Below are 21078 nucleotides of genomic sequence, written 5' to 3'. Positions count from 1 at the left end.
ATTTTATCGATGGAAATGATACTCATACATGCATATATTGAAGAACATCCACTTACTCTGTGACTAAAATTACTGTTACTTAGTTGAAATCATGGTGCATCTCACTGTGTACTTAGTTCTTTTATCCAATTATTGTAATTGTACAAGGATAAATTCAAATGATGTTCACTTTTGAAGTGTTATTGTTCATTAAGTGTATTCACCGCAAAAATTATAATCATTACTATACCTCTTGTTACATCATTTTAATCCTCTGTAGAAGAAATGCTTAAATTTAATTAATATTAATGTTGAAAAAATTATGTGTGGAAATACCTATAAAAGGAATTCATAATCAAGCATTGGTGTTTGTGTCAACTTTCTTAAAATTGCTTTGATATCATTGCTTCATGGATGGTCCCTCATGGTGTGGCAGAAATATTTAATTTATTCCATTCGTCTATGTGTAAAGAGTATATTTATTCTCAGATTATGTGATGGCTCTAGAGTTAATGTTATGTAGTATTAGTGACTGGAATTATTAGAATCATGGTTCTCGGTGATGTTCAAGTTTGACATTTTAGGCAGGTTGTCTGAGCAATGTACTCACTCCCTTCTAGTCTTCGTATAGATGAACAGAGAAAAAAATGCATTGAAATGGGTTTGCTTATTGATTGGAGTGATGATGTCTCATTACTTAAACCATTTTCCATGGCTAAGTAATTGCTCATCACTCAGTCAAATGGAGACTTGCTTACCTATGTGCAATTCAGTGGAACCTAGTAGTCATCATTAATGTCTTTATTGTACCTGCTATGTTTATGTGTGTGACTCATTGTGTAATGTATCAAAAGTCTTTCTCGTACTTAACCAGTGTTTAAATATTGATTGTTTCTGCCACATCTTACTGGATACAGTCGAGCCTATTCTCAAAAAGTGTTGATGTTGGAAAGAAGTCTAGGTTGTGCTTAATGTTATACAGAAGCTGCTGCAGTATGCTGTTGTTGTCCATAATGTATCAATTTTTATTAACCTCCTATTATCCTCTCAAAGCAGTATATAGGAAATGAATTATGTGTTATTATCATATTTGTTAAGTGTAAAATCTTCTTGAACTTTTCCCTCTGTGTAGTACCTACCCTTAAAGTGTCATATGTACTATTCTACTTGTGTTGTGGAAAGAGGATTAAGATTTCTATGATTAGTATTATCATCAGGGCAGGTTCCATTATTGGATTTCTCAAAAATTTTATTGATGTATATTAGTATTCAGAGTAATTAATATTTAAAAGAACTTGAAGTGCATGCATGTGTATTTAAGTGTTTTATGTCTTAAATTTTTGAATGTATATTTACTGTGCCATATTAGAAATGATCCATTAGGAGTAGGCAATGTTTGCACATCCCGCTTTGTTTTAATTGCCTCTCATTTTCTTGCATCATTCAGTGTATTAATGCAATTCGGCCAGGTTGAAATATTATTTGCTGTCCACTTCTTCTCCTTCATAAGTCAATAAGGGAAAAGAATTTCCTAGTCTTTCATTGGCCAATGATACCACTGTTTTAGTGAATGTTGAATATTTTGAAATATTTTATTTTGCACTCTTGCATCAAGATATGTTTAATTCAAATCTGCAGATCAACATTTTCAGTTTTCTCTCATGTGTGAGGGTCAATATTGATTTAATCAATGTTAATTCAAAACTGAAAACACTTTTGTTTAAGCTTCCTTGAAGATGATCTTGAGTTTGATGGAGAATATTTTTATGTTATTAGGGAATTTATGTACATGTTCCTATGGCGATAAGCAATCAAATATGAGTTAATTTTTTTTGGACTTCCTGAATAATGTATTTTACAGTTTCTGCTTTTATTCATTTCACTTGTATGCAGTCATTACATGATTCATAGGGTGGAGGTTTTGTTTCAAGGTGTCCAAAATGCAATACTGAAAAGGCAGCTGTTCCATTACTATTGGATCAATGTCTATTGATATAATCCATTTTCACGCCTTGGATTTAGTTACTTCTTGACATGTTTCACTGGTAACTGATTTTATCACTCAAGGCATTTGGGCACAAGAATATTTGAGACCAGTAAGTGAAGTGACTGTCCTGTTATAATTGATTGGCAGTAGAGTTTGATGATTGCTTCGTTTAAGTATTAATTTTGTTATAATTGCTTCATCTGATGAGGTAACAGTTTCATTTTAGCTGAGTGGGATTGGGTGAATTGGAACTACAGATGATGATAAGGGTGGAGATGAGTCTGGCATCAGATGGTGGCTGATTTTTCATTGAAGCACCTCAGGTGGTGTGAACTTGACATCCAGTGAAAGCAGTTGCTTACTGGGCTGCATATTAAGTGTTCCCTCGTACGCAAAGTCAGGGTCACAAATAACTAAAAATATGCAGCGTTCTAGAGCCACCTTATCCAAGAAGACTCTCAGAACCCCTTGCGGTGTGCTTTCTAATCACCAACCTTCTGCCAACCTACTCATTAGGGAGTCTCCAGATAGCAACTTTCATTGAAGTTTTTATTATTTATTTTCATATATATTAAGAAATAACTTTCAATTGGGTTACCATTTACTAATTTTTCAATAAGGTCATGAATATGTACAAAATTGCTATTATCTCATTCAGGATAAACGAAATTTCTAGTCCAATGTGTGGAGTTGATATTCATTTCTAAGATTTGCAGCTTTGATATGAACTATTTTGTTGCATTGAAAGTGTTTTTTTTCATGTAAGTACATATTAAGTTAACATTCCACTGCCTTGAAATGTCCATATATGGACCAATTATGGTATTTTCAGCACAGATGTGCAAATGTTTTGTTTAAGGCGATAACATTTTGCTAAATCTGCAAGAGGAGTTGCCATACTTAAAATGTTGTACCTAATATCTAGTCCTCTGGTTTATTTCAGAGAATTTTGTTCTGATATCACACAAACTGCTAAGTGGGCTCTATATAATTTTCATGTGTCCATAATTATGTATGTTTTGTGTTGTCAATAGTGCTCGTGATTACTAACTTTGTTCCATGTTAACGACCAGTTGTGATACTCATTGTACACAAATATCATTTTCTCTTCCTGTTGCTTAAAATTGTGATATATTTATTTCATTCATCCAGAAGAAGATTGTCATATTGTGATAAAAAGTGTTTACATAACATTAAATGGTGTTTAAAATTCTCACCTCATATCAAGAATATAGTGCCATAAAACAAATAAAGGCAAACCCTTTAAAATTTTAATCAGGCTCTAATCCTTAAACTCACTGTCAGCGACACCAATCACAACACTTTGCAATTTCTCACTCTTCATGGCATACAGCATGGTGTTTATTCAAATTTATCAACAGAAGATTTTGTACACGGTGTTTCTGAGTTCAAGGCTATGAAGTGAAGATTTACATCTCTACTCCTCATTTTACTGCCCAATGTTCTTCATGGCATGAAAGTGAACATTGACATTGGCAAGTGGACTAAATGTGATCCCAGACATATGTGAAAGTGCTTACGTTCTCTCTCTGTGAAGAAGAATGTCTAGTGTCTCCAAACCCTCCTGGTCAACGAATGCTTGTGTGTACAGTTCGTAGCCTAAAATAATCTTTCCTAATTTGAACAACTTCCGAGGTTTGAGGTCAACTGAGAAACATTTTTTTTATCCAGGAATTTGTGAGCATGACAAAGCTGAGTCCATTTAAGTCTTCTAATTTCTGAAGACTTGGCTGCTTACATGTTCACCAAGAATTGATGTGGAGGACAATATTCATGGAGCTACATGCACAAGTTTTGTCAGCAGATTTTGGATGCTGGCTCCATAATTCAATGCCCCAACATCTATTAGAATGAATTTGGACTTTTATAAAATTTTGAATTTTTTGTTGTTTCTGAAGTAAAATTAGGGGTGAGCAACTGGTATTTGAGTTTGGATTATGTAATCTAGATCTAAACTTTACCCTAATTTATTTATAATATTTTATGGTAACATCAGTTACAGTAAAAAAAAGTCGTTTTCATTATAAAAAATCTTGCTAATGATTGTTCTCCCAATTGGTTTTACATTCCTGAAATATGCATATCACTTGAATGAACATCATTGATGTGATCAAAATGTAAAACATTTATAATTTCTGCTAATATGGAAATATGTTCTCATTGAAATAGACTCTCGTTCATGACTCCAGTGAGTGACTCTTTCACAACCATTTGTGAATTATTCTCTCCCTTAGCTTCTAAAAATAAAATGCCACCACTAATTGTACAGTCTTATGTTGTTGAAATGTTTATTGAAGGCCTGATTAAAGAAGTTAGCCTTTTTTGAGAATGGACACTAAAAATACTAATTTTAATACAGAACCAATCTTCCTCATGAACGAATGAAAAATTTCCAGTTTTTTTTTTATGTTTGTGCTTACTTATGCTGTATGTAATTCCTGTAGACCATGACAAAACATTGTACCAAAGTTGATTGCTATAGATAGCAACGATGAATGTCTTTAAAAATATTTATAACCAGAGTTTGGATGTTCCCTCCTCACAACATTAGAACTTAAAATGCCAATGAGAGTATATCCTGATGATATTTTATGGACATCGGTTTCTCTCTAAAATAATTTTTATTTGTTTACACTGTACTTTGCTGTCAAAAGAAAATATATGTAATATTTAAAGCATTGGGGCTTTCTTTGACCTAAAATCAAATTTTCTTGCTGCATTTACTAACATTTCTTTTTTTTTCAGTTATCACAGTATATGGATCAGCATGGAATTTCCCATAATTTAACTATCTGATTTAGTTTTAACATTTTCTTCCCAAATAAGTATTACCCTTCATTATCATCTGTGCTGCTCAGCATATATTTGGGAAGGAAATGGTTAAAGAAACATGGGAAGAACTAGAGTTAGGAATGAAAGTCAGTGGGGCATTCATAAAATCAGTTAGGTTTACAGATGATCAAGCTTAAGTTTTTCAGTCAGCTAAGAAATTGTACACTCGGCTGAGTGCATTGAAAAGTCGTATGACTGGTAAGGTATGAGAATAAATGTAAATAAAACAAAGGTTATTTCATATTCTAGAAAGAGGAAAGCTATGCTAAATGCTAAAATGGGTGGGCCAAAGCTAGAGCAGGTGGACAAATTTACGTAAACACAAGTTGTTTGGACCAATATGGTCAAAGTAGTTAGGACATATGGAGAAGAACTGTGCTAGGCAAAGTCATTTTCACAAGGAGGGAGTTAATGATGGGAACATTGAGTAAGGATGTTAAGAAAAGACTGGTAGAAATTTTGATTTGTAGTGTAGTTTAGTATGACGTGGAAACATGGTCAGTGAAGCATGATGATAGGAATAGATTGGAAGATTTTGAAAAGTGAGTGCGAAGAAGAATGGGAAAGGTGATGTGGACCGAAAGAAAAACAAATGAGGAAGGAGATATGAAAGGTGGATTCAGGGCATATTGATTGGCCATGAGACATCAAAGACTGTTAAAGGGGAAAACCTTGGGCAAATGATGAAGGAGCAGGGGATAGGGATGTTGGTCGGAATGGAGGGAGGAAAGAAGTTTGCAGAATTGAATAGGGAATTATTCCAAGGTTGGATGTCAGGTTGTTTTATTTAGAGGTAGAAGGGAATTGTCATTGTACCATTTGGTGCCTTTTGTCCATCAAAAACCTTTCTTAACTGGTAGATTATCGATGATAATTATAAGTATTACTCAATTGTTGCACATACTTACGGAGATGTTTGTAATTTCTAAAAGACTGAAACAGTAATTTAAATTTTCATCAGTATAATTCCAAGTTCTCAATTTTTCAGATAGAATTTAATCAGAAATGAATTCATTTATGTTTGCAATTGAATAGTTATAGAGTAAGTTAATTTCCATTTCAATTTCCAGTGAATTTCCACAAAGTTGAGCTGGAAACAATTGAATAGAGTAAGTTATTAATAATTATTAGTTCTTGATTGAAAGCACAACACTTTAAAACTTAAGAAGAAAGAGTTCATCCAGTTCCTTTAAAAGCCCCAAAATTTCAGAGTTTAAGAGGATGCCTTGATAGCTTAAGTGGCTAAAGCACTCGACCGGATATTGAGGGATCTAGATTCGAATCCCAGTCAAGGTAAATGATTTTTACACTCTGGAATTGTTGCTTTAAAACTTAAATAAAAATTTTAGTATGTCCCATGAAATTGCTATTCATTGATGGTGTGTTACATTTCTTATGCAGTTCTAGTCTTCATTTTTTACTTTTGTTTTAAAAGGTCTCTTTATCAGCTGAACTTCCATGCTTTCGTCATTAAACTTGAGTGTTTTTCTTTATTGCTACTAGTCGAAACTGGTGAACATAAACTGTCATGTTTTTTTAAAACCTAGATTTGGTAGCCAATATTATTTTCTTCACTTGAAGTACCTAGAGTAGATCAGTTTCTTGAAGCTACTAGTAAATAATAGTCTTCTAAAACCATGAATAAAAATTTCTAATTAATGTAATGTAAAATGTGAACAATTTATAAGTCAATACATTTTCCTTTTATAAATGACCCTTCAAAACCTTCTTTCTATTATAGGAATAAAGTGTCCTCAATGTAATGAGCAAGGGGGTAGGTAGCTTGTCCCCACAACCACATAAGCTTGGCACATTTATGGCACTGATAATCTACAATTTTCAGCATTGATTCCAGGGGTGAGAGTTGATATAGTGGCTTAGTGTTTGTGCTGAAGGTGCCTACGATGTCTATAACTTTGGCATTTTACAAGTAATATAAAGGCTTGGACTGAGAAAATTTAGGAACTGGAAACTCTCACAGCAAAATTTGCTTCTTAATGCACAAACTGACAGATGGAGAGCAGTTAAAGCAAAAATCCAAAGAAATGCAGTAAATAATCTTTCTAAATGTAAGTAGTATGTGATGTTTTTAATGCTACAATGTCTTAAATTTTCATTCATACAAGGCCTGTTCCAAAAATAAATTTAATATGTTTGGGAAAAATAATTGTTATTGCTGATCAAAGTACAATTTGCTAAGTCTTCAAAATAGCCCTTTTGTGTATTGACAAACCAATGCTGGTACCTCTGCCATCATGGTATGCTGCCTTGAAGGCATCAATGGTAACCTCTCTTAGGCACCTCGTCACAGCCTCTTTCATGTTATCCAGCCATCCAAAATGATTTCCTTTCAAGCTGCTGGGGAGCAAAAAGAAGTTGGACAGTGTCACATTTGGGCTGTACTTGATCACGAGAAAGGTGGTGTGGGGCAGCATATTGTCATGACATAGCTTCCAATGGGTAAAGATTTCCTTCATGAAACGTGTGTCAAAAATACCTCTGAATAAAAAAACTACTAATTTTTGGGACGGACACTGTACATTACCAATCCTTGAAGGAAGTCTGGATTCACCTCTTAAATTATGTAAGAATTCGTTATAAAAACGTAAATTGTGTATGCTACATGTTGTTACTATAATCATGGTATTTACAAATTTGGGATATAAATAAGACAAAATAGAAGGCAAATTCCTGCTACCTGCAACGTTGGGTCCCATTCCCTGCCATTTAGAGACTCTTTGGGGGTAGAGTGTTTCGTGGTGCATTTTCATGTGGTAGTGATGTTTCAATTTCTTGCTTGTTGTGTCCTGGCTTCCGTGTTGTAGGATGTCTTTCGTACTGCATCATGGGGTGCAGTTTTTTAGTTGTTTTGCGGTATATGTGTTTGCATGAGTATTGGATGAAGGGATTTTTGCATGAGTGTGTGCGCTGCTGTGGGTGTAATTTTCCGTGTTGTTTTTTTTTGTATGTGGTATTTTTCTTTTTTACGGTTGGTGACCTAACACCCCCCGCCACACGCCCTTGCGGCGGCTTGCGGGGTATTATGTAGATGTAGATGTAGATGAAGAATGTTCAGTCAGTTGGATTTTATGAAGACTAGAATAATGTTAAAAATTAATGTATTCACAAATGGGAAAGTTGAAATGAAGTAGATTTTTTAAACATTATCTGTGAAAAAATTAAGTGCTCTACCAATGTTATGGGATCTAGATACTACCAACTTGATTAAATTATTTTAATTGGTTGTCTTTCCCAATGGCATATGGCAAAAATATTCCCATAAGTGGGTAAAAGTTGATACAAGGGAAGAAGGATGCTAAGAAAAGATTAGTAAAAGCTATATGCAGCATGATTTTTTATAGCATTGTCATTACAACCAGAAGATATGAAGTGATTGGGGGATCAAAATCAGATAAGGTTGCTGGGGTAGATAACATTCCTATAAAACTCAAGGGTTTTGCAAAATGGAAGGAAATATATTTATTGATTAATTCATAGCATTATATTATTATTATTATTAGCATTCCACCAGCCAGGGTAGTCTTTGGATGGACACAACCTATGCAACTGTACAACGATGCATTTACTTATCTCCCCTGAAAAAAATGCGACCTGAAATATGCTTTCTTCTCTATACTTCCTTCCTGCAGTAATTCCATCCAACATTTCTATCCTATGCCTGCCCATTTCTTTTACCTTTGCTTAATGTTCTCCCCTCTTCAAAATTCTCTGCATTCATCTTTCCTGCCTTCTTTGGATTTCTTCCAGCAATCCTCTCTCTTCACCCACCATTCCTAGCACTTTCTTGTTTGTTTTATGCTCAGTCCACTTCACCTTCTCCATCGTTCTCCACACCCATATTTCAAAAGCCTCCAATCTATATTCATCACCTTGTTGGAATGAGATTGTTTCTGAAACTGACAAAACCATACTCCATTTTGGGTGGGATGTTTCTTGACAACCTCTATCAGTATCCCAGTCATCGATTCCCTCCTCCTCCTTGATAGCATTTATAATGGAAGCATTAGGCCAGAAGATTTTGTCCGATCATGCTTGTTAGTTGCCTGTTCACAAAATATGGAAAAGCCACCATATGTGAGGATTGTATAGCAATAAGATTGATTTCATATCTCTAGTGATTTGGAGCTTAAGTGAGTATCAGGATCAATAATATGAGAATGGAGAGGAGGGTAAATGATTACTTAAGGGATGATCAGTTCAAGTTCATGAAGGGGAGAAAAATGTGTGCAGCCACAGCAGTAATTAATTCACTGGTAAAGAAGAGCGTAGGATACAATCAGGATGTATTTTTTTGTTTATTAGATTTTGAGAAGGCATTTAATATTGTGGTTTGGGAAGAGTTGTGGACTATATTGCAGAAGATAGGTATAGATTAAAGGATAGGTGACTAATTCAAAACCTATACTTGTCTCAAACTGCTCAGGTATGTGTAGGAGTTAGGAAGTAATGTAGAGGGGTGGGACAGGATGTCCATTATCACCCATAATTTATAATGCATTTGTTATAACTGTCACACACACACACAGGATATGTGTATTGGACGGGATGAAGGAAGGAAGTTTGTGAAATTGAAGAAAGGTTCAAATTAGATTCTGGAGTCAGATTGTGCTTTGTTAGGAGAGGCAACAAAATGTATCGCTCTACCATTTCCTTCCAAAAAATACCTTAACCAGTAGGATACCAGCAATGATACTTTTTCGTGTTTGACTTGAACTGTATTTTGTCAAACTTCAATTGATCAGCTAGCAGAAATGCTTGTAACAGTGAAGTGACTGATCGGCTTAGTGTTAATGGACATACAAGTAATTATTTATGTATAAATAAACTCTGCTAAAAGGTACTCAAATATTGCTGTAGCAAATTTGCTATGCATAGGTATCATAAAGATATATATAGCTAGCATCAAAATGAGAACAAGTCTACAAGTCACATTTAATTTATTTATTGGATCTTCAAGCTCCCCTGCTGTTACAGAAATTTTACACTACATAATATGGTACAAGTATGTATCACTATGGTGTATCCACTTTTGCTTCATGCCTTTTTGGAAAGAATCTATTTTTCTATTTATCACAGAGTAGTGTTGGCAGTCGCTAATTACTACAGAATTAGCACTGCCCAAATAACATGGCACCTCAGATATTTACAAAATTTCAGAGATTTACATTTAGCCATATGATTAGTTGTTAGCTATTTTTATACTTGATGCATTGCACCTAACAGTAGTGAAAATTCTCCACTATATAGGAGAGCAGTTGATCTACAACTTAAGGTATTAGGCAGTGTGAAGAATGATGCATTCTTGCTATTTTTGGCCCCTTTAAAATAAGAGGTATTTTTTGACTTGCTTTCATTTATACATTATAAATGTCAATTGAGCATTTTAAGAAATTATGTCTTGTTCACCATATTCATGTCCTTTTCATTTGCAGTCATAGAAGTTTAATGTAGACACCAGAGATTTTTTTGTTTTTGGCAACATTTGTTGCATTACTATTGAAAATAAGGATTATCAACCCTATGCTTTAAAATTATTAGCTTATTTAAGAAACAAACCCTTCAATAAAGGATAGATCCTCATTAGGTAGAAAAATATTCATTTGTTCAACACATCAACAGCATAACTGAAATATCAGCCAGTCATCGAATATGTTGAAATTAAGTCAGAGACAGTGAGCCAAAATTACTTATGCCAATGAGTCATATATATATCCAAACTTAGATGGGCTCTCATGAGGAAGGAAAGTACGGACTGAGTACGGAGCAGAACTCAATGGCTTTGTTTTTGCTGTCAAACTTGAATAGGCAGAAGAAGCTCCTGTGCTACTTGAGTAAGAGAAAGCTGATTTTGAAGGTGGACTGTTTATAGCTTTTAAAGAAACAGAGGATGTGGGGTTCACAGCCACACCAGTGGCTGGTTGCAAATGGTCACCTGATGCCACGAATCCCTCTTCACCTCCTGCACGGTAGTCAACTTTTCTAGTCAGTCCATCTGCTCCGAGATAAGAGAATGAGCCAGTGACAAATCCATTTCCATCTGATGATTCAGCCTTTTTGCTGGAGTCAGTTTCATAGGAGTAGTGATAACTCAATCCGTCAGACCCTCCCACCAGTGCTGGGAGTGGGAGATGACTTCCTTTGGCCAAAAACCCTTTTTCAGCTCCAGCTTCGTAATCAACATTCCTGTTAATTCCATCATTTGCCACAAAACTGAATTTTCCCCGGACGTTACCTGCTGCATCAGCAGACTCTGCCCTTGAATGGTCAGGAGCATTGTAGAAAAAGGTATAGGATGCGTCAAGAGGCCCTGATGAGACAACTGGGGTTGAAAAAGAGGAAGGCCCAACAGGTTGAGTGTGTGGAATAATAGGGATGTGTGCGGATGTTTCAACACCAGCTCTTTGATTGAAATTGGCATCTGAAGGAAGATGATCTCCCTGAGCAACAAATCCCCTCTCTGCACCAGCTTCATAATTTACTTTCCTGTCGACACCGTCTTTGGCCCTAAAGGAGAAAGATCCTTTGACGTTTCCGGAAGAATCTGCTGATTCATGTCTAGAGTGGTCATCAGCATTATATGAGAATGAATAAGATCCATCTACTGGGCTGCTTTCAAATGCACTTGGGGAAGACAGAGGAATGACTGGTTTAAAAGCTGGATTGGAGAGTGGGGTGAAGGTGGGATTAGCGGAAATGACGGGTACTTCTGGGGCTACAGGCAGGTGAGATCCCTTGGCTTCAAAACCCCTCTCAGCGCCAGCTGTATACTCGACGTTTCTATTAATCCCATCTTTTGCGATGAAGGCGAATTGGCCCTTGACATTTCCATCTGCATCAGCTGACTCTTGTCTCGAGTGGTCAGCAGCTTCATATGAGAAAGAATAAGATCTATCTCCCGAGGAGGCATGAGGGGTACTGGAAGTCTTCACTGGAAATTGGGCTGTGATGGGTGCGGCATGCGTCCCAGTAACGAAAGAAACGGGTCGTTTTACGGGAGAGGTTGGTATTTTCTTCAGCTCAATTGCATCTGTTTGCGGAATGTGATCCCCCTTTGCAACGAAGCCTTTCTCGGCTCCTGCCTCGTATTCGACCTTCCGATTGATGCCATCCTTTGCAACGAAGGAGAAACGACCCCTAACATTCCCGGCTGCATCAGCAGATTCTTCTCTAGCGTGATCTCCAGCGTTGTATGAAAAAGAATAGGAACCGTCAACCGGGCTACTGTCTGAACTGTCGGAAGTTGGAGTCCCTGCGGCCTCGATTGAGTGGCTGTAAGAGTTGGGCGTAAATGCAGGGACAGCGGCTGATACCGGGACTTCTGGTGCCACAGGCAGGTGGGCTCCCTTCGCTATAAAGCCTTTCTCGGCTCCAGCTTCGTAATCTACCTTCCTGTTGACTCCATCGGTTGCGGTAAAAGCAAAGCGACCCCTAACGTTTCCGAAAGAATCAGCTGATTCCTCCCTAGTATGATCGTCGGCTACGTAAGAGAAGGAATACGAACCGTCTGGTGCTGCGCTGGAGGAAATATCAGCGAACTTTGTGGAGGGATTGGGGTTGGCTATAGGTGTTGGGGAGGCGATGGCGGGAAATGATGGTTGAAATGGGATCGTTTTCTTCAAGTCTAGTGATTCAGGTGAAGATGGAAGGTGGTCACCTGTCGCCAGGAAACCCTTTTCCGCTCCAGCCTCGTAATTCACCTTCCTAAGAATTCCGTCCTTCGCCACGAATGCAAATTTTCCTTTCACGTTCCCTGTGGCATCTGCGGATTCTTCCCTGAAGTGATCGCCGGCATCGTAGGAGAAGGAATAGCTTCCGTCGACGGGAGTGTCATCCGGCTTAGAAGAGAATTGCAGCGTGACGGGTGGAGACTGGTACGAAATGGGTACTTGGGCAGGGTGATCCAGAGCCACTGGCAGATGTGCACCCTTCGCAAGGAATCCTCCCTCACGACTCGCCTCATAGTCTACTTTCCTGTTAACTCCGTCCTTGGCTACGAATGAGAACTGCCCCCTAACATTTCCGGCCGCGTCGGCAGATTCCTTCCTGGAATGATCTCCTGCGTCGTAGGCAAATGAGTAGGAACCATCCTGGTTTGCGGAGGTGTCGATTTGAGCTTGTGCCGATGGTAGTACGAGTTTTGGAGAATCGTACTTGAATGTCGGAAGGACAGGGGTGGCCGGCACCAACGGAGTCGGAGCAGCGGGAAGATGATCTCCTTTCGCGATGAATCCCTTCTCCGCGCCAGCGTCGTAGTCCACCTTCCTCTGCACTCCGTCCTTGGCCACGAATGCAAAGTGCCCTCGGACATTGCCAGCAGCATCCGAACTCTCTGACCTCAAATGGTCTCCAGCGTCGTAAGAGAAGCTGTATGATCCGTCAGCATTGGAAGGTGGAGCGGAGTAAGAGATAGCCGAGACAGAAGGGACAGCTTTCGCAGACACTGGAGCCGCGGGGTCAGCTCCCTGCTGCGGTGCTACGGGAAGGTGGGCTCCCTGTGCAATAAAGCCTTTTCCAGCACCGGCTTCGTAGTCGACCTTTCTGTTAATGCCATCCTTAGCGGTGAAAGCGTAGCTCCCGACGACGTTACCGACGGCGTCTGAACTTTCCTGTCTTGAGTGGTCACCGGCATCGAACGCGAAGTTGTAAGAGGCGTCCGAGGTGCCGGATTCGTACGTGGTCACGGTAGGGGATGACTCCGAGTTGTAATTGTAACCTGCCGTCTGGAGACCCGCATTCTTGACCTCAGCCCCTGGGACCACGTACCCTCCGGAATAGGAGTATGCAAAGCTTCCGGGGGATTTTACGCCCCCGTATTGAAAATTGCCTCGCACTCTGTTGGACGGGTCGGATCTAGCAGCGTGGGAAGAGCCCTCCCCGGTGTCGTATCCAAATACGTAGTCCCCCTGAGGGTGTTGGATATAGTACTGTATACGTCTTCCGGCAGGCAATTTCGGAGGTTCCCAAGCGGAGACGGCAACTGCAGAAGCAAGGAGCACCAATGCGAGACTCTGAAAGATATAAGATGTAGGATAGGAGTGATGTTGAAAATGGTACAGGTAAGTAGGTAGGGGGTGTAATTTTATGCCCTTTCTTCATTTGCATGGGCAATTAACCCTGTTATGAGAAGGTCATGTATCATTTATAGTCAAGGAATTTAATTTTCTTAGGATGGGCGGCATTTATGAAAAATATTTGCTGAATGAATATGCATGCATAAATATGCATTCATTCATGATTCGAAGTTTTGAGGCTGAGGGGTGCTCATAGTTGGGCTTCTCCTTAAACACTCCATTGACGCAGAAGTCTTATATCTATCTAAGTATAATAGTATAATATTTTGATAGATTCTCATTTCGCAAAATTACCGAAAATATTTACCCCTTTCTGATTTTTATTTATATTTAATTTGACAAGATAATATGAAGAAAATTATTTTTTCTTTCCTTATTATTATTTATTTAGAAAATTTTTCTCAATCGCAGATTTACGTGAAGAAAACGTTTTAAACATTTGATGTGGGGATTAATATTCAGAATTATCTTAATAATTTGATTGCACTTATTGTGAGACCCTCAGTAATTGCCCAGGGGCCAATGAAGTGTAATGTGAAAACATACGGGGAGCAGAAACATAACACAACAATGGACTTGTTTCCCTAGGAGAGCATATAAATGAACAATTTCATATTTCCGGAAGAATTATGACGAATGACCAGGACATCATTGGATTTTCAGCTTCTTTTATCTTCATTGTATTGACTTGAGTGACTAAATCCTTAGGCTATTCAAACTTCCGTCCACTCATGAAAACGCTCAAGCCGGTCGTGAGAACTGGATTCGTTTCGCGGAGAGTGAAGAACATTTCCTCGATAAGGTACTTTATTAGTAAACTATTGTGCATCGTTGATCACCGCCTTTTACTATCATATGATTTATCTATTATACCTTACAAAGAGGTTGATTTAAATGAGTATATTTAATGAAAATATTACATACAATTCGTTTAGGAATATTAGTTTCTTTTTTTAATTATTAATAAAAAGCATGTAACTGTCCTTTTTATTAAATTTTTTACGATCCGATTCGATGCAAAGACTAACTTTCATTAGACATATAAACATTAAAAATCTAGAGACGGAAGCCTAGAGTGAACAGGTATTATTATTATACATATATAAAAGCGGGTAAAAATGAAGGAAAAATGTCAGAGTTATCTTCACGGCATTACAGACCCCAGGACATGAGAGTACGCTGGGGCCTCTGTCTAAACAACTTCTCACAGAAATGCAACATTAAACATACATTTACAATAGGAATAACTGCGTTCTTTTCTGTTCCGCCTATTATTGATTTAAATTTCATAACAGCGTCACAACATACTTATTTAGATAAACATGGGGGACTTTAAATGTAGGGCGAACGTCTTAAGGTGGCTCTTTATACAACAGAAAACTTATTAAACCCAATTCGGATAGGAGCCAGAGTATTAATGTTTATTTACTATAGAAATTGCACATACTATGGTGTCTGCCAATAGTTAAATGTCATCAAACGTATTTAATCTTTGATTTATCCCATAAAAAAGAGAGCATTAATGAATGAAATACTTGATTTTTTAATTTAATGACGCCCATTCTTTGAAGTTTTATGAAGAACGTTTGCAATGAAACCGGTGATGCTCATGCGTGGTTGTGTGTATATGGTGAAGGGTTTTAGAGTAAGTGTAGTTAGAAAAAATCACTATGAGCAAAACGGGTTAGACAGCGCTAGACTCTATCAAGTCTCCTCGATCCATCTCAATTTAATGAAGCTTTTGGATAGGATTTATTTATAAAATGAAATTATTTGCAACTTATGTTAGAGCTCGATTGTTATGAAACTTTATAGTTTCAATTTATGTTTTCTCTTTTCATTCACTTTTTTCCCATTAAAAAACGTCACCTAATGGACATCAAAAAACTTACAGAGAAATAAAACTAGTCACACTAAAACACTTTTCAAGTAAAATAAATAAATCACAATTGCATTTGAAGCGAGATTTACCAAATTAAAATGACTATGGCATTTTCTTTTACACGATAGAGGAAAGTCCAAGACTGAAATTTGCATGAGCAGCGGTGTTCTGTATTTCACAGTTTTCATAATGAAAAAAGATAGCCTGTAAAATATTAATCGAATAATTTGTTGATAGACTTAACGTCTACTTCAAAAATATGGATACTAAAAGTATGAATAAACGAGTGTACTGATTCGGCGTCAAAATAAAAAAAGCCGATGCGTTGATCGTTAGAAATATGCATGAACATTGCATATTCATATAAGTTAATGTTTAAAAATACGTATATGGCCTATTTAGTTAACACATTCAGTTTCAAAGTGTTTTATTCTTGAAATTAGTTGCCTCAGGCGCAGCTTTATCGTCTATCAAAATATTGAAATAAAAGTATTTACTTTGTAACTCCACGCAAATCTTATTAAACTCACGACCTAGGTGTCGCTCTGGACGACCTTAGTTTTCAACCTGATGATAACGTTCAACGTCAAAACTAGCTCGTGTCTTTTATAAAGTTTTTGTGAAATTGCAAACTAACTACATTCATTTCAATACTTTGTAGTTAATCATCATTCTATATTACTATCAGTGTTATCGGTTCTGGCGTGGTCGACTATCTTTGGTGTTAGATAACCAGGTGTCACATTTACCATCGCGTTAACCTCATGCCAGCTCACATTCTGCATAACACTTTTTTAATCAGCATACGTGCTTCAAAAATGAAGGAAGAAGTATTGGAACGCTTCCCTATCAATCTAGTCAGGAAACTCAGTTGAATGCCTTTGAGTCACTGAGAGTAATTATTGGGAGGAGGAAGAATATCCGACCATGTGAGATGAAAATGTTTACAGGTTCACTTTCACAAAATGAAATGCACTCCATAGTTCACCAAATTTTCACGATTATAATGATTCCTCCAGACTCATTTTTACCCTTCGGACTCCCAATCTTGGATGATCTGTCGGGATATTGATTAATCAACGAAAATGCCCAACTAAAATTGTCGGTTAAGTTTCTAAAATGTGATTAGACGTAATAATATTTGATATATATCATGGTAATGTACTGATATAATTTTATTAAAATGAATTAAGCGTTTTTAAGTTTGTAGAAAAGCTAAAACACACGCCTGTGACAATCGTTTCTTCCTTCCTCGTAACTATGTTTTGTTTTTATTTTCTAATTCTTCATATGTGATCGAATTCAGGAAAATACTTTTGAACGAATAATCTGTCACCCGCCGAAAATGAAGCCGTCACACTTATTTCGTACGTTATTAAATAATAATGTGGACAGTAGCCGTCAATTTACAGCGGTTAGGATAAAATTCGGGCTGGTTTCAAACGGCAGGTGAGTGACCGCCGACAAGCCTTAGGACAGCAAAAGGTGAATCCCATTTAGGGGCAAAATTCCTGTTGTTTTATAATGACCGCTATTATAAGGACTTAATCTTGCGAAATTATTCAAGCCGTTCTAGGAAAATGCAGAACATATGTACGTTACGCTCAGAACTAATCATTACACGGCAGTGTTGCGCGGTTCTCTTCTCCTGGGAAGGATAGCCGCAGGGCACTCCCGAGATCCAGTGCAAGTCCAAGGAGCGGCATTTCCTTCCTTCCCTTCTCCCTACGCGCCTGCAGATTAGCTGCTAGAACTAGATCGTCTCAGCCCTGACCTTAACCTTGAGAGTCGCTATATTTCGTAACTTGATAGTAATGCAACAACACGATGCCCAACCCAGCGATGCTATTTGCGCAAAAGAGAAATTACACGACCAACTGAAGGAGAGGCTTCGAGAGACTAGTTTTCTGCGACGTTCAATCTTTGATAAAGAGCTAGTTATTGAACGCATCACGCTACCTTACTCAGTTATTAATCTCAAATTTTTCGTGCTTGAAAATGAGGTATTCATGGCAATTAAAATAAATAAACAGGTATTTTCAGTGTTTTATTAATATGACTTCTCAGGTCATGAAATTTTTAAGTACTGTTTGTTTGGCTTAAACATTAAACATGGCACGAAGAGTTTATCGTCGGTTGAGGAAAATTACGACTAACGATAAAGAATTTAAGAAAAATCTCAATGGCTTTAGGCTACTCATGAGAACGTCTGCGGAACTATTCTACTAGACTTCATTCTTATTAGCAGAGATCATATAAGATTTTTTCGCCGAATTTCCTTTATTTAAAAAAAATCTTGTTTTGCTTCTTATTTACGTACATGATTAATGGCATAAAAAGTGGAACCATATTGGTGGGTGCAAGTGGCGTACTTCCACCATTTTATCTTTTGAAATTTAAATAAAGCCCGGTCATCATACAATGAAAAATTAAGACGAAGATGATTTATGCTTACCTTTTAATAATTTGTCCCTTATTTAAAAACCGCTCTTTGATATATTTCCTACAGGCTATTAATTTAATATTAAGAATATTTGACCAATTCAATAAATCTTAAATTATAGGAGAAGTGAATATTTCAAAATTGGGCGAACAATTACTGTAGAGATCAAATCTATCGCTAGAGAGAGTATTACATGAAATCGCGTACTTAAGACTCTTTCTAGAAGAAACAGCTCTCAGTGGAACATTGTTTACCTTCCTTAGGCACCTACTCCCTTATGCACTCTCCAAAACGAGAGCAATTGTAACAGTTAATGAGTTGAGAATAATAATATTGAGCGTAAGTATAGTAATCCGACTAAAAAGGGAATCAAAGGTCCCATCTCTTTTTCAAATACTCAATCATAAAATATCTCCATGAGTAATCAGATCAAATACTGTCATTTAAAGACGAAATGCGGTCAATTGTGGTCAAAAATAGGAATATCATTTGTTAATCTGTGGTCATTTCATTTATCACGCATGATCATACCTATTTATATAAGTAAAATCATAATAATTCAAATCTAGAATTAGTATTCTTCAGAGATAATAATGAAATACTTTGGTGTAATGTAAGTACTAATAGCTATACTTACTACGATTTAGGAAGGCACAGTATTTGTAAAGTATATTCACATATATATTTACGTATTATGCTATAACTTAGACTGACTATGCGATTGAATAGATTCATTTAGAAAGAAATGCTCTTGGAAATCCTGTAGGGATGCCTAATCTGTAGTTTTAGTAATCGCCGCCAATCACTTTCGTATTGCAATATTTCGGTTCGGTGTAATTCACTGTTCTCTCACGGAGTTGTGAAAAATATTTGTTTACTCACGTTCGATAACTTCGCCATGGCTCCTTAGTGGATCACAGGCGATGTCCTTAGAACACTTCTCCGGTGTAAGAGTGGACCTTCTTTTCCTCCCGATCGAGACCTCGGACCTCGCGATATTCTAATGAATACCACGCGTTGAAGTCTCCAGGGATATGCAGGCGTCGAAGTCTCCGAAGTTGTCCTCGCGGCTGTCAGAGGGAATTCGGGGAGGAATCCTCCGCGACACTGCAGACTGCCTTCGTTCATCCCACCGATCCCTTATATATACACGTGCTGTACACATGCGTTCCGTCTTCTCGGAGTAGGGGGAGAGGCGGAAGAAGACGGACGAAGAGGGTGGCCCTGTGTGGTCCCCTCCTCGCCTCCTCCACCGCCTCCACACCTCATCCTCCTTTCTGGAGGCCGGGAGGGCTCTTCCCCGCGTTCGCCGCCTGCGCGAGCCATCTCCGCCCATCATCACCTTCTCCCCCCACGCTATCGCCCCGAGACACCTTTGTCTCCCCTCCACCACCGGGACAGGCCGTCCTTTGTAAAATCCTCTTCGGCACCTCCGGGCGTGCCGCTGAATTTCATCCAGTTTCATCCTTTACTCTCCTTGGTCGAACTCCCGAAGTATTGGGTTGCTCGTATTCGGGCTTCCGCGTCTATTAAATTTCCAGATATTGCACCAGCCATGCTGGTATCCAAGATATGTCCATGTGTAATCATTGCGCTCTATGTTTTTTAATCATGATTGTATATTCCAGGAGACTTTCCTGGGCTTACAGTTTTTTATCGTTGGCGTCCGTATGTAACCTATGAATATATGTAGCCTCTCTGCATATAAATCATAAAATACGTATTTACTTGTATTTCTGATTATCGAATACAACATTTCTCTTATAGACCAACCCTACATATATTGTTCTAAAGTGACCTTGTGACATGACAAAATTATGTCATAGTTATTATTATTTAAATAATAGTCATTTTACAATAATTAAAGCACATTGTCGCTAATTGTATAATAATTCAAGTTTATTGAGATTTTATTATAATTTAAATTCCTGATTTGTTTAACATTGAAGGGTTAAGAGGATAAGTTGCATTTATAACTATTGATCCAAGTCGTAAGTCAAAGAGCCAAAGAAAATGCATTGTGTACATTTTCAATCCAAGGCGTTTTAATTGCAGCCTCCATTCTTTCTATTGGTCGCTTTAATGTCTCTGTGCACGACCTTTATTAGTAATAAGTGTGTTCTATGTATACAAGTATAAGTAGTGTCTTTTAATTTTATGTATTCATCCTATTACTTCAACTTATATGGTTCTACGGTGGAATTTATATATTCTGAAACATTAAAAAAGCCAGTTGCCAACGCCTTCTCTTAGAAAAGTACTATTTACCATTAATTCTTCGATATCTATAAATGTATTTTAATTAACCACACTTTTATAATGCTACATAGTAATGTTAGGCTTCATTTGGTCAAATAATTGAACTTTGATTGCTTCATTTCTTTTACGTTTTCTTGCATTGCTATTTTTTTCGGAATTATTTAAGAAATAAGATAATTTCCTCCACATTTAATTTTAAAAGTATGATAATTGCAAGATTTTATCTTTTCATTAACTTGTGTGAAATTGCGAAGCAAATCTATATTTTCAAAGTGTTTAATAACTCTGAGAAACTCGAAAGGCTGCAAAATATATAAGAAGAGGGGGAGCGTAATATGAGTTCTAGATTGTGACCTTGGATGTTGAATGATGGCGGGGAAGATCGATCAGTGAATTGGAGTGGTGAGGGGAAAGTATTGATGATGATCTGAAACCACAAATGTACCCAACATCAACTGTATTGGGACCAAAATATTCTGATCACACGGCATTTTTAGTCACAATGCAGCTACAACTGATTAAAGAAATATTTAAATGCAATTTTTCTTTCGAACCGTAGGTATTCAAAATTATTCATGCTAGT

The 21078-nt window shown here is 37.4% G+C and overlaps 1 protein-coding gene across 2 annotated transcripts; it reads right to left on the bottom strand.

Annotated features, from left to right (window-relative positions):
• Window positions 1–9766: 9766 nt before the first annotated feature.
• Window positions 9767–19341, bottom strand: Cpr73D (Cuticular protein 73D). Of its 2 annotated transcripts, none has more exons than XM_071599354.1 (2): window positions 19119–19341; window positions 9767–13848 (listed from the first exon to the last, which is right to left on the bottom strand). In XM_071599354.1, exons 1-2 carry the CDS (start codon window positions 19134–19136, stop codon window positions 10528–10530), a joined length of 3339 nt encoding a protein of 1112 aa, XP_071455455.1. In that variant the 5' UTR covers window positions 19137–19341; the 3' UTR covers window positions 9767–10527. The 2 variants fall into 2 exon arrangements, with proteins under 2 accessions (XP_071455455.1, XP_071455456.1); XM_071599355.1 differs by lacking the exon at window positions 19119–19341 and adding an exon at window positions 15937–15948.
• Between the last annotated feature and the right edge of the window lie 1737 nt (window positions 19342–21078).

This window comes from Hetaerina americana, unplaced genomic scaffold (genome assembly GCF_022747635.1).
Source record: "Hetaerina americana unplaced genomic scaffold, ioHetAmer1.1.p SCAF_11, whole genome shotgun sequence".
In the NCBI taxonomy this organism is placed as follows: Eukaryota; Metazoa; Arthropoda; class Insecta; order Odonata; family Calopterygidae; genus Hetaerina; species Hetaerina americana.
The sequence above is the reverse complement of the archived record's forward strand: the minus strand, read 5'-3'. Positions and strand labels throughout refer to the sequence as shown.